The sequence below is a fragment of the Ptiloglossa arizonensis genome, chromosome 5 (assembly GCF_051014685.1).
Source record: "Ptiloglossa arizonensis isolate GNS036 chromosome 5, iyPtiAriz1_principal, whole genome shotgun sequence".
NCBI classification, from domain to species: domain Eukaryota; kingdom Metazoa; phylum Arthropoda; class Insecta; order Hymenoptera; family Colletidae; genus Ptiloglossa; species Ptiloglossa arizonensis.
Genome location: NC_135052.1, coordinates 11437757 through 11461249, shown reverse-complemented (window position 1 = coordinate 11461249; position 23493 = coordinate 11437757). Strand labels below are relative to the sequence as shown.

Below are 23493 nucleotides of genomic sequence, written 5' to 3'. Positions count from 1 at the left end.
CAAAGAACGATTTAACGTACCTTGCCCGGTTAATGGGTAAACGTTACTCCGTATCGACACCGTTTTCACGTTTGTATCGTCGTCTTTCGAATTTCTTTGCAAACGTGGACGAGAATCGTAAATCTTCTTTCCGTGCTCTCGTTTATGCTATTATTAGGTCTAGGACCGCGTAAACTCGCTGAACGATTCCGTTCAACGTGATAGCGAATATGGTTCGTATCCAGCATCCTATTCCGTACGAATACCATCACGAGTAATAGCAAAAACACAATTGTTTTTCCTTCCAATTTTTCGAGCACGAAATTGTACAGCAACTCGCCGACGTACGACGATAGAGGTAAGAAAAATCGGTATCTCGCATTCGGTCGATCCTATCGAAAATTTGTATACCGCGAAAAAATTTCGAAATTTAATTCTCGACAACTTTCGTCGAACGCATTTTTACCGTACAAGCAACAACAAAGAAGATAACGTACGCAAGCTCATGGTCAACGCCTAGTTGAGATTTGGAGTCGGACGATATTACAATAGTTTCGTCGTTCGATGAAACTTATCCAGCAACCTAGTACCGTACCGTTCGATGAGTTTTATCGAACAAGTCTTATCGAACGATCTAGCACGTACGTGGCAAATTTCGTCGCAACTAATAGATACGACTGAGCTTTATTCGTCTACAAAAATTAGCTCCCGAATTTGCCGAAAATACGGAGGATCAATTACGGGATTTAATTACGCGATAAAACGGACAGCGATTCTCGGTCGAGAAATAAGTTAAAACAGTAGAGTGCAATGTTTGCGCGCGGAGTTTCCATTTCGAGAAAATGAAATCGGAGATCTGACAATTATACGCGCATCCTATAACAGTCGGTGATTTCTTTTGTACGCGCGTGGCTTGGAATAGTCGACGTTTCGAGAAGAACTTTCAACGAAAACATCGCACTCGTCGCAAATATAGTACGTTTCATCCCGCGTGTAACGTTTCAAATTACTCCCATCTTAAAGACCGCGAAGATTGGTACACAAGGAACAATCTCTTCGAGGTTAAAAACAAACGTGACTTTTCGTCTCGTACCGAAAATACGTCATCGTAATTTCTTTTTTTCCTCTCGGTGTCTAAGAAGAAATTCCTTCAATCTTTACGATCGATACGATTGCTAACTCAAAACGTTCAGTTTTACCGATCTTACAACGAATTCCATTCTGTATCTTATTTACAAATTTTGCTCTCCACAAAGTTCGGTCTAGAATTTCCGGTAAGTAAGATGCGATCTCCTCGAAGAGTTCTCTTGTTTAAGGAATATTCGAAACAGAAAAATTGCAAATTATACGAAAAAGTGTTGAAACGCTTCTAATGTGATCTCCTGGAAGAGTTCTCTTGTTTAACGAATATTTGAAACAGAAAAACTACAAATTCTATGAAAAACTATCGAGACGCTTCCAATGCGATCTCCTGGAAGATTTCTCATATTCAAGTAATATTCAAAATAGAAAAATTACAAATTCTACTAAAAACTATCGAGACGCTTCCAATGCGATCTCCTGGAAGAGTTCTCATATTTAAGTAATATTCAAAATTGAAAAATTACAAATTCTACTAAAAACTATCGAGACGCTTCCAATGCGATCTCCTGGAAGAGTTCTCATATTTAAGTAATATTCAAAATTGAAAAATTAGAAATTCTACTAAAAACTATCGAAACGCTTCCAATGCGATCTCCTGGAAGAGTTCTCATATTTAAGTAATATTCAAAATTGAAAAATTAGAAATTCTACTAAAAACTATCGAGACGCTTCCAATGCGATCTCCTGGAAGAGTTCTCATATTTAAGTAATATTCAAAATTGAAAAATTACAAATTCTACTAAAAACTATCGAGACGCTTCCAATGCGATCTCCTGGAAGAGTTCTCATATTTAAGTAATATTCAAAATTGAAAAATTAGAAATTCTACTAAAAACTATCGAAACGCTTCCAATGCGATCTCCTGGAAGAGTTCTCATATTTAAGTAATATTCAAAATTGAAAAATTAGAAATTCTACTAAAAACTATCGAGACGCTTCCAATGCGATCTCCTGGAAGAGTTCTCACATTTAAGTAATATTCAAAATTGAAAAATTACAAATTGTACGAAAAACTATCGAGACGCTTCCAATGTGCGCGTACGCAATCGTGTACGTCTACGTGGAACTCGTTGCGAAAACGAGTAGAGCGGTGGAACGAGATCGCAGTGTTTCGGGGTGGTTAATCGACAGTGGTCAAGCAGATATAATTGGTCGGAATGGGGCGTCGAGCCGGAGCACGTGATGTTTCGCGCGAGAGGCTGCGTTTCCCACGCGTGGGGGATGACAGGGGTGTACACGGTCGGCCGATCAGTGGGTAGAGGGGTTGTTTAGAGCGAGCGAAAGAGAGGAAGACGGACGGCGAAAGGGAGGAGAGGCAGCGAGGAGGGGTGAGAAGCACGTGGCCGGGGCGACGCGCGCCTCTCCGCCACGGCTGGCTGTATATCTATCGAGCTTTCCACCCCCAGCATCCCCCCCACTTGTTGTGCTTTACCGTGTTGTGTTGCTATGTTGCCTTGTGTATCGAGAAAGTTCAACGCCGGCTAGACGATGTTTCCCATCTACGGGATACACCGGGCTCCGAATCAACAGGCTTCTTCTCCGAATCCCTTTCGAGGCCGGATCGAAGAACCGAAAACTTTTGCAACAAGATTAAAATTTCATGATACGCGCGAACTCGGGAAGTCGAGGGAATAGAATTTTCATAGGCGGTGGGGACGGGAGGGGCGGAAAAAGAAAAAGAAGAACCGGTACCAACAAATCTCATTTCGAAATTTACCAGCGCGCCGTTGGTCCAACTTTCTTTCGATTACGTTTGGGACGTTGCTTCGGGAGATCGACATTTTTTTTTTTTATCATCTCCCTCTCTTTCGAACCGTCGTATTTTTTCTCTTTCCCTCTCTCCCTCTCTCTCTCTCTCTGTCCCGCGCGCTAGCGAGCAGATTCTGGAGCGTCGATTCGAAAAATGTTTCCGAAAGAGGCGGAGGAAATGCTCGTTTTCAACGAATACTCGATTTCCGGTCCGTGGCAACTAGGGCGAGAATAGAAATTAAATTTTTCGTTCGGAAATGCAATTTGAGAGTTACACGGTTCAACTTTGTTCGACGATGTCTGCTGATTTTCGAACGCCGAGTTCGTTCATTATTGAAAGGGTAACGTACAGAGATGCCGGGTTCTTGAAGGGGATGTATGATTATTGAACGGTCGGTTCTCGGTCGAATTTTAAGGGCGGCAACCCTAAAGGGAATATTCTCGCTGCTCGTTTCCACCTAACCGTTCGTTCGAAATTTTTATTCACGGCGATGCCCACCGAATTCCGAGCCTCGATTATTCGTACGTGCAAATACGTTCCTCGTAATTGTTTCACTATTCGTTTCATCGATCCAGACCGGACGTGTTTCGTCTTTATCGTCGACGATCGCGGAAAAAACGGAACCGTTACGGTTTACTTCGGGGAAGGAATACGAAAATCGTCTGTGAAACGAGCAACGGTGGTCTTTCGTTGTACTCGAAGGAGAAGATTAGGTGACGACGAGGCAATTTTTGAGAAACTCCCCCCTCTCGTAAAATCTACTCGTCCGTTTCAGCGTGAATGGCAGATTTGTGGATACAAGTGACTGCCCCGAAGGGAACATCCCCCAGGATCTTTAACTCGGCAGTCCTTCAGGACCTGGCGACCCACTTGGTATGCAAGAAGTATAGCCATTCATCTCCCGATCTCCGGCAAAGTCCCGACCTCCGGATATAAATTAGCTTTTGTTTAGCATTCAATGCGAGCCGCCTTTTCCACCGACGCAGTCACCCACCTCCCCTCGGACGCCCGATCCACGGTTAGACACCCACCTGCTCGACCCCACCCTAACCCCCCCAACCACCCTCGAACCACCCCGGCAATCCGCTGCAATTAATGTAGCCACTACCTGCCTCTCGGTCGAGCCAATTAAACATTTGCGATTGCCATGAAAAGGAATCGCCCCGACGTTAAAAGGGAATTAAATTCCCGGAGGTATTGGGCTCAAGTCCGACGTAAAAATCCGTTTGCCAGCTATCGAGTGCTGCCGTTGGTGGCTAGGGAGAGAGAGAGTGGTGAGGGCGGGGGGTCATCGATATGTTGAATAGCTTTTCAATTGTTACAAAATTTGCTGTTTCGATATGGTAATAACTTACATGCGCGAAAATTTCACAGGCCGAAAGTTTCACCGGGAACTCGTTGAAGAGAATGAAAAGACCGAAGCAATTCAGACGTTTGGTTCGCAAGACACTCGATCGTACGAAACCGGTGAACGGAAATCCGAGGGTCCCTCGAACGCGAGTTTCTGTACGCGATCTCCTCGAGTTTCGTTGCCCGATTGAAAATCTGTTACAGGGTTCGTGCCGTTTTACACGGAAAGTATTAACGATGCGACACGAGGGCGTTATTTCGGACGATTCTGCGTGGAAGTTCGAGAATTTGTTACGAAGTGTAACGATATATTTTATTTGTCTTGATTTACGAAGAATGATTTCAAGAGGAATTTAAAGAATGTTACGATGTACAACGATACAATTTGTATTGTATTTCTCGTACTTGATCGCAGAAAGAGACGCAATCGCGATCACGCGTTAATAACTTGTGTACCGTTTCAGAAAATTACACGCAAGAGATTCATGAGATATATTCTATTTGTGTCTTTTTTCACGAAGAATGATTTCAAGAGGAATTTAAAGAATGTTACGATGTACAACGATACAATTTGTATTGTATTTCTCGTGCTTGATCGCAGAAAGAGGCGCAATCGCGATCACGCGTCGATAACTCGTGTACCGTTTCAGGAAATTACACGTAAGAAATTCACGCGATATCTTCGCGAGTAATCGGTACACAAAGTTCCGCTCGAAGACGCTATGAGTATAAATTTCGTGAAAAAAATCTTAAATATCTCCCAAAAATCCAAAATACTAATATCTTCGCGAGTATATTAATCACTCCAAAGTTTCGCTTGAAGAGATACTTGAAAAAAAATCTCAAATATCGTCCGAAGACCCAATAAGACACTAATATCTTCGCGAGTATATTAATCGTTACCCCAAAGTTTCGCTCAAAGACACATACTTGAAAAAAATCTCGAATAGAGCCTACAGATCCAAAACACTAATATCCTCACGATTATATGAATCGATACACAAAGTTTCGCTCGAAGACGCTATACGTATACCTTTCGGCGAAATACTTGTTTCCACGAAAGGTGTACGTATAGTGTCTCTCTCTCGGAACATTGTGTATCGATTCGTATAATCGTGAAGACATTGATGCCTTGAATCTGTGGGCGATATTCGAGATTTCTTTTCATGTACTATATAGCGTCTCTCTCTCGAAACATTGTGTATCGATTCGTATAAACGTGAAGACATTAATCCCTCGAATCTATGGGCGATATTCGAGATTTCTTTTCACGTATAGCGTCTCTCTCTCGGAACATTGTGTATCGATTCGTATAAACGTGAAGACATTAATGCCTTGAATCTGTGGGCGATATTCGAGATTTCTTTTCACGTATAGTGTCTCTCTCTCGGAACATTGTGTACCAATTCGTGTAATCGCTGAGACAGTGTCCTGGGTCTTTGGACGATACGTGAGATTCGTTTTCTCTGGAAGGAAACACGAGACACCGATCCCGGTAAATCGAGCGAATAATTCCCAAGGAATCGAGACTGTTCCATCGAGTCAACGGAACTCGACACGGTGTGATAAAGTGTACAGTGGAAAAACGGATGAAAAATCCGCAAAGATAACCTCGGCCACGGCAGAGAAGCGAGTACGTGAGGTACATTGTCCGTCGCCGAATCTAGGAGGTTTAATCTATCATTGCGGAACTACGGTGGAGCAACGTCGGGGGCGAGAAGCCACGGTAACTAGCGGGGAATAATTAATAAATGCGAGAATGCATTAGTATGCGCGGCGTGGGATGAGTTCGTGCGGACCCGAAGTCGGATGAATACGGAGACTCGGGGCTCTGGAGTCAGGAATTATAAAATAATAAAGAGAAAATTACGTAATGTGAGGATCAGATGAGAATTAGAGGACAATGAAGACGGGGTAAACCACCGACGTCTAAGGGGCCGCGTTCGCGTTCACCTAACGCCAGCGGAGGGGAAGAGAGGGGAAACTTGGGAGGGGTGGAAAACGGAGGTCGAGGACCAGACGTCTTAATGTCTGCATCGTCGAGAATTCGTCCCTTGCGCATGACTATCTACGCGACCTCGCATCTTTCCGATAAGAACCCCCGGTCGAATAAACTCCCGCACATCGAAACGCTTCTTGCCTTCGATTTCGATTAATTACCGTGCCAGTTCAAACGATCGCGTATCGTTACGAGAGAACGATTCTTATTTCGTGGTTCGGAGAATTTTTAAAGAGGAACTACCGACTGGATTTATTACTATAATTGCAGGAGTACTATAGAGGAGTACCGTAACACTGGTTTCGTGAAATCTTGGCAGACCCACTATCGATAATTATAGGATTGATCTATAGTAGTACCGAGAGAGAACGGATCTTCTTTCGTTGCTCGTAGAATTTCGAACGAGGAACTACTCACTGGATCTACTACTATAATTCGAGGAGTACTGTAGAGTAGTATCGCAACACTACCTTTTGAAAATTTTGTTTCGTAAAATCTTGCCAGATATATTATACTATCGATAATTCTAGAATTGAATACTGGATCTATTATACGATTAGCGTATAGTAGGTAGTCGACTATCGCTCCAAAATGGTATCTTAAGGAAAGTTTAATTTGTGAAAATTTTTTCAATTCTTTTTCCAGACAAATTGTAAAGAATATATGAATGTTTAGGAAACGAAAACTCGTAAAACTTGCGGGTGCGGAGATACGAAATAAAAATGATAAATACTCCAAGTCTTGTTCAGGATTTCGAGAATTTTTAACTAATTTGATTCGAAGATCGGATCTAGTAGATTTTGAGACCTTTGAGAATTTCGTTACTCGCTTACTATCTACGCTTTGGAGTACGTATTTACGCGAACCGCTTTAATCGGTAATAAAGAACAACGAAACGTCTGGTAAATCACGATCTACCGGTCGATATTTTTCTTCGTCTTTTAAAATAACTTCGTTTCGAGATTTTACACGTAATCTCGACGGTTCGGTGTCTACAGGACGACGCGGAGTATCTTTAAAAAGCGAAACATCATTCGAGACAAAAATTAGCTCAATGTCACCTGTGTCTTTTTACAAACGTATACGCACGTCGTACGTTCTAAATACGCTTTTACACAAATGTGACGTTTTTTCATTTCGGTAACGAATATTTTATTCGCCACGAATCTACCCACATTTACTTGCAATCTATCAGCATAGTATCTGGTGCAGGTACGATTGAAAAATTCCCTTTAAAATATTCCGACCGTTGCAAAATCATTATATATTTGTAACCAGCGACATTGTAGCAAAATGCAAATTGGCTGTCGAGCCAAAACGAGTTTGATCCGTGTTGGCTGTACACGATATTTTAAAGTCGATAATTTCGGTATCTATAATAAATATAATATTTGCTCGTGTGCGTCGCGTATACCTACACTTGCGTAACACGACGATCCTCCCCGATACATTAAACACCGTGCGTTTGCAATTTCTGTTCGAAATTGGAGCAAAAAAAAAATGATCCAAAATTCAATCTCCGAAGGGTTGTCTCTCGAGGGTCGATCGATCCAAAATTCAACCCCCAAAGGGGTATAGATTTAAGATACACGTGCATTCGCGATACGCGTAAATTTCTTTCTCTTTTCTTTTCCGTGGTGGATGAATCAAAGCAAGGGGAATTTTCGTGGCACAAAGGGAGTATCGCGCGAAACTCATCGGAAAGAGGCGCTCGCGATCTCGCCGGGACGCTAATCGGGAATTCTAATTAGTAGTCGGGCGACGTACACCCGCTGCGACTTTGTAAATGGTAACAATGTTATGTAATTAGGTAAAAAGTTCTGTAATCAAGAAGTAGATCTTCCGCGAGTCTCTGGCCGTACCATCGCGTCGTCCTGATCCTCCCACCCTCATTCGTATTAAAATAGTCTCGCTAGGAAAGCGTGCGTTGTGCCCTGCATATCTTAAAACCCAGGGGTTGTCGGAGGGACCAAGATTCACCGCCCACCCCACCCCACCCCCTAAACCCTCCCTCCAGCTATCTCCATCCAGTTCTGATTTTTCTCGCGATTCATATTGCCGGGGATTCGCGCGATTCTCGGGATTACCACCGCGGAGAATCGTTGCGTTTCGTCGTTTCCCCCCCGTTTGAAATTTCACCGATATTGCTCGTCGACCAACGCGGAGAAATATTTATTCTCGAGTTCCCGGGTGTAATGATTCGTCGAACGGTCGCGAAAACCTAACGATTCTACGCGTCGACCTCGAAATTGAACGTAGTCTAATCGCGGCGACTGCGATCCGCCATGCGATAAATCGCGGCCGGCGACTTTAATTATTTCGCAAGCCGCGGAACATGCACGGCCAGTTTATTCGAACGGTCGCGATGTTTAATGGAACGGGATCGAACGAGTGCCAGGTAATATTTGCACGTGCACGATCGGCATTAGTCTTCCCCGATATCATCGTATCGAGCGGGGATCATTCGCGAGGCAACGGAACGAGCCGAAACTGTTGACGTCAGTGTTTCCACAAGCACACGGTCGACGCTCGATGATCTCATAGCCGAGTATATAAGTACACACGTACATACCTTTGCCTACCGTGTGCCTATAGTCGGTCCGCGCAGTGCCTTTTTCGTGTGCGCCGATGCACGTAAGCGCGCGTATTGTGGAATCGCGGCCCGCTCCTCGCAACACGTGTGCGTTCGTCAGCTTCTTAGAAAGCCGCAAATAGGTGTTGCATGCATAATTTCTCGTGTACGAGCCACCTCCTTCGCTTCGCGACGAATTATCGCGCCTCGCGTCGGGAAAGTTATTTTTTACTTTTTTCATTCTCTTTTCGTTTTTTCTCGTAGCTCGAAACGAAAGGTCCGGCGCTCCGCCCGGTACCGTAACGATCTTCCGATCGCGAAAGTGACCCGATACGATCGCTATATCGGAAGCGATTTCGCAACTAGGCGATCGATACAACGTATCGGGAGGTATGCGAAATTTCAGGTACCTCTTGTCAATTGTTTACAGATACCACTTTCGTGACGAATACTCGATCGGTACCAAACTTGTACCCCATCGAATATACGACGACGGAGGTACCAAAGATCGTATTCTGTTTCTCAATTTTCTTTACGCTCGCGACAGATATCCGCTCGATTACCCGATCGAGTAATCGTTGCAGGAGTAACACGGTATCGAAAATTAATACCCAGTACGTTGCTTTAATTCACGAGTATCGATACTGTTGCCTTCGTAGCGAAAACGGTTCGTTATAAAATGACACTTTATTATCCGGTATCGGTAGTATCGATACGGTACGAGTTCTGCCATTAAACTACCGTTGGATGACTGCACCGGGGATAAGTAACGTAGATACGTATACAATACACGCGTCCGCGGCACGCGTGTATCGGTGAATTCCATTTTTCTCCTTGCCTCTCCTTTCTCTTTACGAGTCTTTCGCGCGGTTTCGATGCGAATTAAATCTTCGAGATTCAAAACGCGTTCCGTATCCGATACGTGGCAACTCGGAACGATGTATTTTCGAGGGCAAAGTTTGCAACACGGAATAGAAAATAAATTGCACGTATCGTTGATCGCGGTCGTACGGTCAGTCTTAAACAGTCCATATGTTGCGTGCAACGATACGCGTGTATTTCTTGCGGCGTATTGCCCGGCGCACTGACACGCCGAGACGAAGCGATTTCAATAAACAAGCTCGATACACACGTACATACGTGCGAAGTGGCACGAATGGTTTTTTCCTAGAGCCGACTACGTGCGTGGGCGGCATCGACTTTGCTTCCCTATCGCACGTAAAAGCCGAGATAAACGTTATTTATTTTTTTTTCTTCCACATTGCGCGCGCGCGCGGACCTGTGTACGCGTGCGCGCGCAGACAGACAGAGAGAGAGAGAGAGAGAGAGAGAGAAAGAGTACGCGCGCGCGTTGTATCGCGCGCATAACCAACGTTGAATGAAGACATTGTATTGTAATAAGGCGAACGACGATACCGATAGCGATTCGAGAAAAAATGAAATTCCACGATACTCTCGAACGCGGATATTGCTCGCGCGGTTCGCCGTGCGAACTCACCGGTTAAAATACGACGATTGCTGTTACGTTAAACGTCTTGGAAATTGCGTGTAACGTTCGACCGTTGTTTCCTATCGCGTATAATTTAGATCGCGCGTCACTCTTCGTTTATTTAACCGTACCGGCACGCGCATTACTTGCGTTACAATACAACGTTTGCGTCACGGCTTTCGGTGCTCCCTGGAAATGTGCATTCTTCGAAACAACGATATATCAAGTGGCCAACGAGTGCGAGCTTCGCGAACAAATAAAGCGTGAAAATGCAACGCGTCGAACGCTTAATGACGTACACACTCACCGTGCGTTTGCACGTTTTACGTCTCTCGTTCGAACCACGGTACTTTAACCCTTCGCCCGGACGACTTTACACTTAGGCGCCGAAAACGAACGAAAATTTTCATCCAAGATTCCGTTTTAACTCTGATACGCTCTTCGAGTCTTTTCGACGTATCGCTTCCTTGTAATATACCATCTTCTTTTTACAAAATAGAAACTATCATAGAAGATTCAATAGAATCTTCGTAGGCAATATATTTTCCTAGAAGATTCTCTTTTAACTCTGATACGCTCCTCGAGTCTTTTTCGACGTATCGCGTTCTTGTAATATACCACCTTCTTTTTACAAAATAGAAACTATCATAGAAGATTCAATAGAATCTTCGAGGCAATACATTTTCCTAGAAGATTCTCTTTTAACTCTGATACGCTCTTCGAGTCTTTTTCGACGTATCGTGTTCTTGTAATATACTGTCTTCTTTTACAATAGAAACTATCGCGATAGATACTGTCTATTTCCTCTGATTGCGTTTCAAACTTCCAAACAGGATTTCCATACGTTTGTGACTGCTTTTATCCATGCACTTTGCGCGTATAATCGAACGAAAGAATGCTTTAAAGTTTCGTTCCCCAAGTATCTCAAACGCGTTGCTTTACAAAAATGAACAATTCTATAGAAGTATCCGCGAGTAAAAATTATTGCGTTATAAACTTCCAAACAAGATTTCCATATATTGTTTTTACCCGTGGACTTTGCGCGTACAATCGAACGAAAGAATGCTTTAAAGTCAACGTTCCCCAAGTATCTCAAACGCGTTACATTATAAAAACAAACAATTGTATAAAAGTACCCGTGAGTGAAACTAATTGCACATCGATTTCTTTATTTTTCAAATGAGCGTTCGTTCATCGTAATAGCGATTTTCTAATCTTCGCGCTCGTTGCGACCAATTTCTGCCATAATTTCGATCCTATCGGTCTCCGTAACATTGTTTCACCCCGTTTGTGCAAGAACCGTTTCAAACGTTTCGGGTCTTATTAATTGCAAACAAGTCGCGGGTTAAACGACTCGGAGAAATACAGAGAGACGGACAGAGAGAGAGAGAGAGAGAGTGAGAGAGATTGGGGAGGAATCGAAAAAAGAACTTGTCCCTAGCGCAAAGTTTTCCCTAAACCGGAGGACACGTTTCGCTCGTTAAGGGTCCGGACGGATAAGTAACGGCGGCGCCGGGCGTCGGCAGAGTGGTCGGTCGAGAGCACCGGGGGTACGATGGAGCGGGCTGGAATTAAATAAAAATAAAACGCGAGATAATAACGTTAGCGAAGGAACCGAGAGCCCAAGACAAATAGCCGAGGGAAAACAAAGCGTATTATAAATACCGGGTGACAGGACGAGTCGGTGCGGGAGAGCGAGCGTTTCCAGCTAGCAAGAGGGTGGTTTTCAACGGGACGAGCCGGGAGAAGGAAGGGTAGGTCGGTGGTTGGCGACGACGACGACGACGATGACGACGACGACGCCGCCGAGGACGAGGACGACGACGACGACGACGTAGTAGCCGTGTCGACTCCTGAGAGAAAATGCTCCGAGGAAGCGGCAGCGATGCCCCTAGCATTTTTGCTACCTGCGGACACAATGAGTGGCCGGATTTCTTTTTCCGCGGTCGTTACTCACCCTCCGCCGAGGGATAGTATTCTTATCCAGCCGGAATTACAAATTTCAGACACCGAGCCCTTGTGTCGGACAGGATTCTGACTGCGCGTTATATACCCTCTCTCTTTCTCTACGCGGCACTGAAGCCAAAGTGGCTTTGCTTCGCGCGTTCCTTTACAATTGTCTCCTCTCCTCTCTTTTTCTTTTCTTTTCTTCATTTTTCTTTTTTTTTTTGTCCGTTTTTCTATCCTTTTCCCGGGTACGGACAGAGGAACTGGACTACACGCGATGCAGAGTCTCCTGTGAGAACGCGTTGGCGATATCTTCGAGACTGGACACCCACCAAAGTGGAAACCGTGATAACGTAAACAAATACGATCTTCTCGAATACGCGTCGGGTTAAGTTTCTTTCGGATTCTATCGTTGTCGAGAATAGATCTTTCCGCGATGAGTGCTGCGCGCGCAAAACGGTTCGAGAAGGTTTGCCCGTGCGGTCGCCCGGAAAGGACAAAAATGAGTGTTAAAAGTGCTGCAAAATACTTGCACGAGTCACCACGGTTTGTCAAGAAGCGGGTAGATGGGTACAGGGAAACGAGAAGCGTCGATGATTTTCCAAATCGTGATTCAAAGCGAACTACCGCCACCGGAGAAGATAAAGCGATCCTCGGACTTTTTGCTAAAGATACGACACCTTCGTTGCGTGAACGTTCGAACTGTATCATAGGGGGTTTCTTACATCGGTGAAACGTTGGTTCGCTCGAACCGAAAACGTATGGATTTTGCAAGAAGACGACGATCCGAAACGCAAAAGTCACATCTGTAGGGAACGGGAAATATTGGATCATACGTCTCGGACTCCTGATGCGAATCCAATCGAAAGTGTGTGGTTCTTAACGAAGCGCAAACTTCAAAGGAAACGTATATTAAAATTTAGAATCTTCATAGGCCGGATTCGTTAAATATTGCTACTCGTACGCGGAAAAATTGATTTAGAAAACATGCTAAGGAGGCGTCGAGCTATTGTTGCTAATTGAGGAGATTGAACTCGCTGCTAAAGTAGGAGCGTATTAGTGTTTCATATGTATACTCTTTACGTATACTTTTTATATGTATACTCTTTACGTATATTTTTATACGTATACTCTATATTATACTATAACTTTATATAAAGTTGTTTACTCAAAAAATGGTATTTGCGAAAATATCAGCGACACTCTCGCGAGACAGACCGTAGATAGACACTTGTGGTACTTACACTGGGACGAGCGTGGCCGCGCGGTTTCAGCTGCCAAGGAACCGCGGATGGTTGATACTTCTCCTTTCCCCAGGAATCGTTGTCGAACGGATTCTCACCGATGTGTCCCTGAAACGACAAAGTATCGTTAGCACGGTATTAGCGCGGTTGAAATCGGCTCCGATAGGAACGAACGAGGAACGTTTACCGTTTTAAAAGGTTCGCGGACTTACTTTCATTCGTACCGAGTCGAGGCTACCTTTGGCACGTTCACTACCACCGTCTGAACGGGGAAACGACCGCGCTACGGTTTTAATAATTTTATTAAACGCAGCGCGTGCTTTTAACCGTGCGCCAATAAACCGTACCAAACAGGCCAGCTGTATATTCCGAATAACGTGTCACACACATGCGACACTGGTCTACGGTTCGTACTTTGTTCGTTTACACGGACATAAAATATAAAATCATCGTTGCAGCACGTGTGTCGACGTTCGCCTCTCGCGAGAATCGACGCGTCACGCGTACACATACGTGACGCGAGATGGCGAACGTCTTAGGAACTATCGGTACTTCGTTGGTAACGATATCGTTTCGAAGCGGTCCGTTTGTTCGTCTTGTTATTTATCCGACGGAACGGAACCTCCGGGATGCGTACGAAAATAAATTTCAATATTTATTCGCTCGGGCGGGAATATCTCGCCGCGTTACCAAACTACGACGAACTTGTACGAAGGAAACTGAACTCGATGACTCGTTTTTGAGAAGCAACGTTCGAAGACCCAAACGGGACGAATTATCGCGCGAACTCGATAACTCTAAGAAGCAACGATCGAAAACCCAAACGGGACGAATAATCGATTACGAAATCACGAGAAATATTTACGAACGAACCTGAAATGAATAACTCGCTCTTGAGATGCAAAGATCGAAAACCCAAGCAGGACGAATAATCGCGCGAACAAATAATCGTTACGAAATCACGACGAATACGAACGAAGCTGATCTCGATAACTCGTTTCGAAGAAGCAACGATCGAAAACCCAAGCAGGACGAATAATCGCGCGAACAAATAATCGTTACGAAATCACGAGGAATACGAACGAAGCTGAAGACGATAACTCGCTGTTAAGAAGCGAACGATCGAAAACCCAAGCGAGACGAATAATCGCATGGACAAAACGACCGACGAGGTGCGACTGCAATGGTGGCCCTCCGATTTCTTGAAAAATTAAGACGCAGCGATTCGTTAACACCCGCCGAAGGAAAGTTTGCCCGCGAACGTTTCGCGAGAAAATATTTATTCCTCCTGCGGTGTTTTCGCCGAGTAAGCGGGCGAAGCTCGTTGCAAAAGAAAAGAGTCATCGATCTTTGGAAGTCCGCGTTGTAAAAGTTTTTTCGATGCTCGTCCGCGCGCCGGCGGGGCTTATTTTTCTAATATATTCGCGCGGGCCACGGGTCTCCCCGTCGCTCTTTCTCGACTTTGCACCCCGTAAGCCTTATTTTTCTTTTACCTTTATTCCTAACCTAGAATCTTCCTTCCGACGGCAAGGTGGCACGCGCATAAATCACCCGTTATAATGAGAACACTTCGTCTTTGGGCGGCTCGCCCTCTCGCTCGCAGACGCATCCCTTACGGACGCGGCTATTATATCATTCTTTACCTCGTCGTGGATTTCTGCTCGCCGCGATTATATTAATATTCGTTTGCACGACTACGAAATCTGCCCCGAAGTCACACCCTCTTGATTTCGACACGGTCCCGAGGTTAACGCCCGCTCCTCGCCTTAACCCTCGAACGATCGCGCTATTTTTTTTTCGATCTATCGCGCCTGGTTCGTAATCGACCCCGGTAAAAGATCCCGTACGTCGAATGTTTCTTTTTTTTTTCGGCAAATATTAACGTTCGTCGATCCGGGACTCATTTGCGCAACGATAAAGCGACCTGTCGATTTAAGAAAACGATATTACAACCAGAGATTCGTAGAAATACGCGAATCTTCGCGCGGTTCGTAAACGATCGACTAGGAACTGAATCGAGAAGAAATCAATTTTCGAGAGAATCGATGGAAAATATCGAAAGCTGTAACGATCCGTAATCACCGATACTGGTCGAAAATATCGATTTCTCCGGCACGCGTATCAGCAGCGTTTCTCGAGTCGAGTGTGTTAAATACGTAAATATCGAGGTAGAATCTTTAGCCAAACCCAGGCTCGAAGTATTTAATTTCGATCGATTCGAGATAACCTAGAAACGTGCAACCACGGTACAGGATTAAAGAGATCAAAAGAGAGGATTACCCGAAGCGGCCGGTATTAATTCGATCGAGTTAACGATACACCGTTAACAACGATCTTAATCGTTTCAGCGATTCGATATCGGAAATCGATTAAAATTTTTACCCGTGGAAAAAATTATCGTCGATCGGGGGACGGTTCTTCGAATCCCCGAGAATTTTTACTACACCGATGAAAAGTACGCGAGAAGTTTCGCGAGGAGAGCAACGTGCATCGTTCGCGAAGAATCGCGTTTCGCAAGAAACGTCTAGCAGACGCGCAACGAAACGTTCGCGGATCGTACAAAAGACCTCTTTTCTGAAATTTTTCACCTCGAGAAGAATCCTGGCTCGAGTACAACGGTGAATCGAGACGCTCGCGACTCGTCCCGCCGCTTCGAGGACGACTCCTCGCGTATTACAAACACACGGGACAACAATTAGCGGTGTTGCGGCGAGTGACGTTCGCGAATCGAACGCCAAGTGGTCGTTTTCGACCCGTTGTCTCGAGTTCGTTCCCGAGGCAACGGTAAATCGGACGGTCTTACGCGCAACGCGGTGCACATCGATATTCGTTTGCACACCTGCTTCAATATTTACGAATAAAACTATTATTTCCTACGTAGCGTCTGGACGTTCCCCGTACGAAAGTTCGCCGATCGAATCGTATCCGATTCGTTTTGAAGAAATCCCACAAATTTTACTCCGATTGACAACGCGTCACTCGATATACACCGAGCGAAAAATTCCAAAATTATTTTCTACGTAACGTCTGGACGTTCCCCGTATAAAAGTTTGCCGATCGAATCGTATCCGATTCGTTTTCGAGAAATCCCACAAATTTTACTCCGATTGACACCGCGTCACTTAATACACACCGAGCGAAAAATTCCAAAATTATTTTCTACGTAGCGTCTGGACGTTCCCCGATCGAATTGTATCCGATTCGTTTTCAAGAAATCCCATGAATTTTACTCCGATTTACACCGCGTCACTCGATATACACCGAGCGAAAAATTCAAAATTATTTTCTACGTAGCGTCTGGACGTTCCCCGTATAAAAGTTTGCCGATCGAATCGTATCCGATTCGTATTCAAGAAATCCCACGAATTTTACTCCGATTGACACCGCATCACTTAGTATAAACTGAGCGAAAAATTTCAAAATTATTTTCTACGTAACGTCTGGACGTTCCCCGTATAAAAGTTTGCCGATCGAATCGTATCCGATTCGTTTTCGAGAAATCCCACGAATTTTACTCCGATCGACACCGCATCACTTAGTATAAACTGAGCGAAAAATCCAAAGGTATCCGGCGATTATATATTCAGCTGAAAAGTTGGCCGCGCGCGATAATGCAGCTGCGGCGATTTAATCAAATTATCCCGCGTCGGTATAATTAGCCGAATTTCTATCCTCGTGTCGTTGCGCAAGATTTAGGAACGCGTGCCGAACGTGTTCCAGGTTTCGAGGGTCTCGGGGCGTGGGTGAGGCCCGCGACGACTAAAAATCGAGCTCGATTTTGACGCGTGACCAAATTTCATTTATAATTAGCGACTGGTTCGTAACGAGTACGTTTCGTACGTGTAACGCGCGAAAGACTCGCGTCGCCGATCGACGCGGTGTAACGTTCGCCGGTGTGGACGAATAGATCGGGATCGAACGAACCGGCAATTACGGTGAGTCATAGATTCCTGCATAATGCCGCGTGCGATCGAGAGACGTAATCGTTTTCCCCGTGAATTCTCGTCGTTAGGTATCGTGTGTGTCGCGCGAATCGATGCGACGTTGATACCGCGCGGTTATTTTCTTACGCGGGACGAGTCGAGAGGCGTGCGGGGTACCGAGGCGTGTAAAAGCGTAACGATCGTCGCTCACGATCGATGGTGTCCGCTTCGCGGCGTAGTCGCTGGTTCACCGTTCCGTTCCTTCGCTAAAAAGCGTGTTTCGTTCGCGCGGCGCGAACGTAGGGCAGAAATAAACAGTGGCGGCGGAAAATAATGAACCGGATAGCATATATAAATACGCGGAGGCTATTGAGGTACATTGTGCGCTTCATTTGCATGAGGCAGCCGCGGTCTCGACGCGCAGCTGGACATACACGCGACAAAAGAAACGCGCAAACAAAACACGCAACGCACCGACGTCGTCGTCGTCGTCGTCGTCGTTGTCGTTGTCGTCGTCGTCGTCGTCGTCGTTACTGAACGCCCGCGCGAGCACACCGGTGAACGTGTTGTCGTGTGCATTGTGCACATCCGATGCATCCAGCTTGGAAATAAACAAATGTCTGCGACGAGTACGTCGACGTCGTCGTCTTCGTCTTCGTCGTTGTCGTTGTCGTTGTCGTTGTCGTCGTTACGCTCGATGTTCCGCGTATCTTGTTTTCGATACTCGCGAACGTACAATATTGTCCTCGAACTCCTCGCGACAAGAATTTGCCGCCACGTGAGCGGTGAATTAATCAGCCGCGAGCACCGCGCCGCGCAAACAATCCCAAATTCGATGATTCATCGATAGCGCGCGATCAACGCGTCGCAGCCGTGTTTCGCGGTGATCGCAACCGGATCTTACAAAATAGATTTCGATGGATGCAAATTATAGGGCAAGTTTCTTTTCGATGCCCAGTATCGAGAAAACGTTTCTTCGAAAGCTTCGTTTTCGAGATATTTTTCATTCGAAGTTCTACACGCACGTGGTAAGTGAATCGTTTGGTTGCTCGGATGGTCATTTCGTTTTCCAAAATGGAGAATATATAATTTAGGAAAATGTTTATACATTCTGAGAAAATCGTATTTCATTTTCACCGGATCTTTTTAATACAATTTTTGGTAAATCGGTAATGAGAGTGACCACGAAGTTGTTGGTAGTAGTTTTTCTTTTCGGTGAGACTTTGAAATGGCGAAAACGAATCTACGAGTGGTAGAAAGTTCTTATTTTTTTATACACGGTTTTGAAATCTTCTCCGAATAAATCGCGTATAAATCTTTCGTTAATTTTCCAGATCTTTTCCCAGATTTAATGCAGGTGACAGCTACGTTTCCGTAAGTCCCGACAAACAATCCATTTGCCTTTTTACTATCGGCTCGAATTCATTCTTTTCGGTAGATTCTCGTGAACATATAAAAGGGTATGCGGACGCCCTTTCTAGGTATACAAGGTTTACCGTCGCTCTGACATTGTTTGGAGTATGTTCGAAAACAATTAGCGTCGATAGTGGCAATACGAATAACCAATATAGAATTTACCCGGCGATGACTAATACGAACGAATAATACAGAAAAAATATATGCAACGTGTCCTGCTATTTCACCACTGTATTTACTTTTATTCTTTGTATTAAAAATTCGAGATCTATTGTCTAAATATCGATGTCGTACAGAATCGACGTTGAACGCAAAAATAGATGGAACATATTTTTGCGTTCGAAAGTTGCGCTAAAAAAATAAACAGCGACGAGAGACGAAGATTCGACTTGCTTCGTTGAAAGATTTAAGTAATTCATTCACCATGCGTATCAAATTTGAAATCAAAGTATCTCGAGAACAGAGGTCCGTTCTCAAGAAACCTGTTCGAGTTTTTCGTTACTAGGTGTGAACTATAATTTGCATCCACTATCGTTTCGAAAGCGATTTCCACCGCCGTAAAGTCGTCCCCTCGTGAGACCGCGAGATTCGTCGCTCGATTGGCAGGCAAAGCACGATTTCGAAACGTTCGATTTTTCCTCGCGTTTTCTCCAAGTTCGATCCTTCAGGAGTATTTCCCCGAAAACGAAATCCGTAACAAAAGATACAACGTTGTTCGCAGAGCGTGACCGAGCACTCGTATCTGTTTCGCGTTCTCGATTGAAAACCACGCGGAGAAAATACGAACGCAATGGATGGTAACGCATTAATCGGTTTCGAAGTTGAACCGATTCGCGAGAAGCGAACCACAGATTCTTGTGGCAAGGGTTTTCGCTCACCGCGAAATTAATCGACGATTTGTATATTTATTTCGAAGTTTCGAGGATCGTGACCGTTGGCAATCCTTCGTCGTAAAAGTTCATTGTCTATTGTTCGGTAAAAGATCATTGTCTCGGAGTGAAAAGATTCGCAGCGTATCCAGCAACGAGCGAGCGAGCCCACGCTGCCGGAGAACTTAATAAATATAAATCATAGATAATATAGCAATAAGCCTATTGTTATCTAACGTACGGCGATAAATACGGTACGGCGGTACGTCGATTATCGAAGTAACGTCGATTAACCGAAATGTCGATTACGAAGAAATTAATCAGCGGAAGGAATATCGCGAACTCGAGATCGCACGTTTGCGCTCGTGTCGTATGAGTAACGCGTCAACAATAACACTATCTACTTGGACTAATTGTGCCCAATCTACGAACGATCGAGCCGATCGAGCGATTATCGTAAATGTATCGATAAGCACAGGACCCGTGGGACGCGCGTTACGAAACCAAGCGATAAAAGAAAAGTTGAAAATTATTCAAACTTTAACGACCGTTCTCGCGTACAATGCGACGCGATCTTGTTCTTCCGATCGTAACGTCCTCGTCCATTCGACTTATTAACTTCGCGCGGAACCGAGTTTTACGTCGTGTGTTCATTACGGTATCTACAATTATAGCCTCGCGTAATCGCGTTACCGGTACGCTCGCGAGTGCTTCACTTTGGTCCATAAACGTCACTCGATCCGAAAACCTGTCCAATGTGGTTCATTTAACGACGATTGCCGCTACATCTTTGGAAACCAACGGAGAACATTCCAGGACAAAGTATCGTACACGTCGATACTCCCTTCGATACTTGTACTAGGTGGTTGGATCAGTTTTGTCGTTTTTTTTCGATTGTAAAAAATACTGTGACACTTCGAGTTGGAACGTATGTACGAACGAGTCGACAGATCTACGCGAAAATTCGCGTGTGTTCGTCAAACGATGGTAACGTCTTTCGAAAAATCAAACGAACCTAATAGCTCAATTTCTTATCGAACTTATCGAGCTGTTACGACGCGTATACGACGATATCGATAAATTACGGGAATCGATGGAATCGACGTTCCGTTAATTTTGCACAACGACGAGAGTTACGATGATGTTTGGATATTTTTTCCGTTATTTCGCAACGCCTCGAAGTTGAAAATAAAAAAAGAAAAAGAAACGCATTATACGTAGGTTGCATCGAAATGGCCAACAGCACGGAAAACGATAGCGTGCAAAATATACGCGGTGAAAGGATCGCGAGACTTGGCTTCGACTAATGACAATTAATCACTATCTCATTCTATCAATCTTCGTTGGGAATACATTTTTCCAAACGGTGCATAAATATCATTCGAATCGATCAACTTGCACGCTCCGTTAAAAATTCTCCAATTTTTGTTACCGCGGGTCGATCGTTGGAAGATTTCTTCGAAATGTTTCCCCTTTGTTTGTTATTGAAACTTTTTTATTCAAAGTTTCCGTTATCTTTCGAACGTTATCCTACAGTATCGGAAGACACCGGATCTGTTTTGAGCGAGTACAGGGTGTCCCGATCATCACCGGTCGATTTACTTCTCGAATAAAACTTAAACGACTTAAGCGATTTTGATATTTTTTTTTTTAATTAAAAATAGAAACTTGGGAGTTAATAACGAATGAAGATATCTTCCAAACGGTAACCTCGAATTTATTTTACAGACCACCGATCTTTTCCAAAATTGTTCACGACGTTTTTGCACAAACTCGGATCGATTTCATTGACGACAAGTTCGATGTTGTCTTTCGGTTCTGGAATTGCTTCTGAATCTTCGGTATAAACCTTACCTTTGACGCAACCTCGAAGAAAAAATTCCAAAGGTGTCGAATTGTACGATCTTGGTTGTCAATTGACATCACCGCTTCGAGAAATTACGCGTTGCGGAAATCTTGTTTGCAAAAGTACCATTGTTTCTTTCACTGTGTGTTAAAGAGCACCATCTCGCTGAAACCAAATATCGCCAAGTCAAGAACTTCCGAACGATGCCAAAAACAGCCAGTCAACGCGTCCTCATATCGCTTTCCATTCACGGTAACAACTCCGTCATCATTTTCGAAGAAAAATGGCCGAATCGCGCCTGTTGACCAAAAACCGCTCGAAACGATGACTCGCTTCGAATACATTGGCAATTGTTCAACCTGTCGTGAATTTTCCGAGCCCCATATGCGACAATTTTGTTCGTTCGCAATGTTCTTAACCAACGTATGATTTCGAGGTAAACGATTACAAAGTTCCCGAATCGTTAGCGTTAAACGCGATTTTTCACAATACGCCTGAATAATTTTCAGGCATTCTTTCACCGTGTACTTTTCCACGATTAATTTCCCATCTGTCTACGCAACGTACGTCGAGTTTCAGGTCGATCGGTCCGACGTTTCGAAAATAGCGCGAATTTCAAATCGACCGGTGACGATTGGGACACCCTGTACTTCGATGTCGACGTAAAAAGTATTACACAGCTTGTTCGAACAATTCAATTTTCCAACGTGTTTTAATGTCCCTCTTGCACCTACATATTTCTTAATATTCTTAACCTTAACAATACGCGGGAACGGAACATACGTTCCACCGCGGCTCAAACGGAAATTACAAGTGGACGAATATAACTATTTACGAAATCGGGAAAAGGGTGTTATCGAGGCGTTTCGAAAGTAGCGGGAAATTCGAATCGACCGGTGACGATTGGGACACCCCGTGGTCCGCGATCGGGAGAACGTCGACGCGTGGCAAACAGCCGTGAGAACAATGGGTGTTCCGAGTACTCGTTGTTTTCGAAATCGGGATCGAGTACCGGGCGCGTCGGAGTCCCTTCGGGGTCGCGGTGAAAGCGTAAAAAGGGTATAAAATTAGTATACAAGGCGGCAATAAAAGCGATGATCGACGAAGATTACTCGGGTTCCTCGTAAGACACTCTCCGGCGAAATGAAACGTTTTATCGGTCGGTCGTGTCTGTAGGGGGGTGGTGTAGGAAGAGGATGGCGAGGGGTAGGGTGGCGCGGAGACAGAGCCGGGAGCTCGAGACGGTGATTGTAATCATATTTTCAGGGCGACGGATTTATGCAACGCACCGCGTCCTCTCTGTACATAAAACGCATTTAAAATTCTCCAGGCAGCCAGAAAGGTGGCTCCTGTCTCTCTGTCGATAGAACCGGGCGGCGGAGGAGCGCCGCGGGGGTTGTAATTGGCAATATCTATCGAATTTTACAATAAATCTCACCGAGCCCCGAAGGAGAGCCAGCGCGGGGGTGGGGCGTAGCAATAAAACACCGGGTAGTATCGCGAGGGGCTGCCACACCGTGCACTTAACGACTTATCTTATCTTGGAATTAGGTCGCGGTTAGAACTCCCTTAATCCGGGAGCACGAATACCGAACAACGGTATTCGGTGCTAATTATAACCCTAAAATTCATGCGCCACGAATGATTAACAACGTTTACCTTGGACTGCCGCGGGAAACTCTCGCGAACTTCTTATTGCAAAATTACACGTACACCGTCTACGGATCCGTGGACAATTTTTTTTTTACGAAACGGCGCGTCAACGTTGCGCGAGACCCCTTGCTCAATTCAGCCGGGACTCGTGGACAACGATTTTTGCGCAACGTAAATAAATAATCGCGGTATCGTTCAACGATCGCGCCGTAACGAAATCGAAGACACGTTCGCGTCCTTTGGAAAGACACCACCGTCTTCTCTACCGGGTGAGTCGCGCGTTCCTTTTTCTTTTTCTTGCTTTCTTTTTCTT

At 44.7% G+C, this 23493-nt stretch overlaps 1 protein-coding gene across 17 annotated transcripts in view; it reads right to left on the bottom strand.

Moving 5' to 3' along the window:
- Nucleotides 1-23493, bottom strand: part of Foxp (forkhead box transcription factor P) — a 337294-nt gene that overhangs the window by 182256 nt on the left and 131545 nt on the right. For 11 of the 17 annotated variants that reach the window (XM_076313225.1, XM_076313227.1, XM_076313220.1 and 8 more), the window contains exons 1-2: nt 21536-21696; nt 13474-13581 (exon numbers count right to left, since the gene is read on the bottom strand). In XM_076313225.1, the coding sequence (XP_076169340.1) occupies nt 13474-13581; nt 21536-21604 (177 nt within the window). In that variant the 5' untranslated portion in view covers nt 21605-21696. Of the gene's footprint in view, nt 1-13473; nt 13582-21535; nt 21697-23493 lie in introns of those variants that run through there. The other 6 variants (XM_076313224.1, XM_076313236.1, XM_076313235.1 and 3 more) reach the window with 4 other exon arrangements.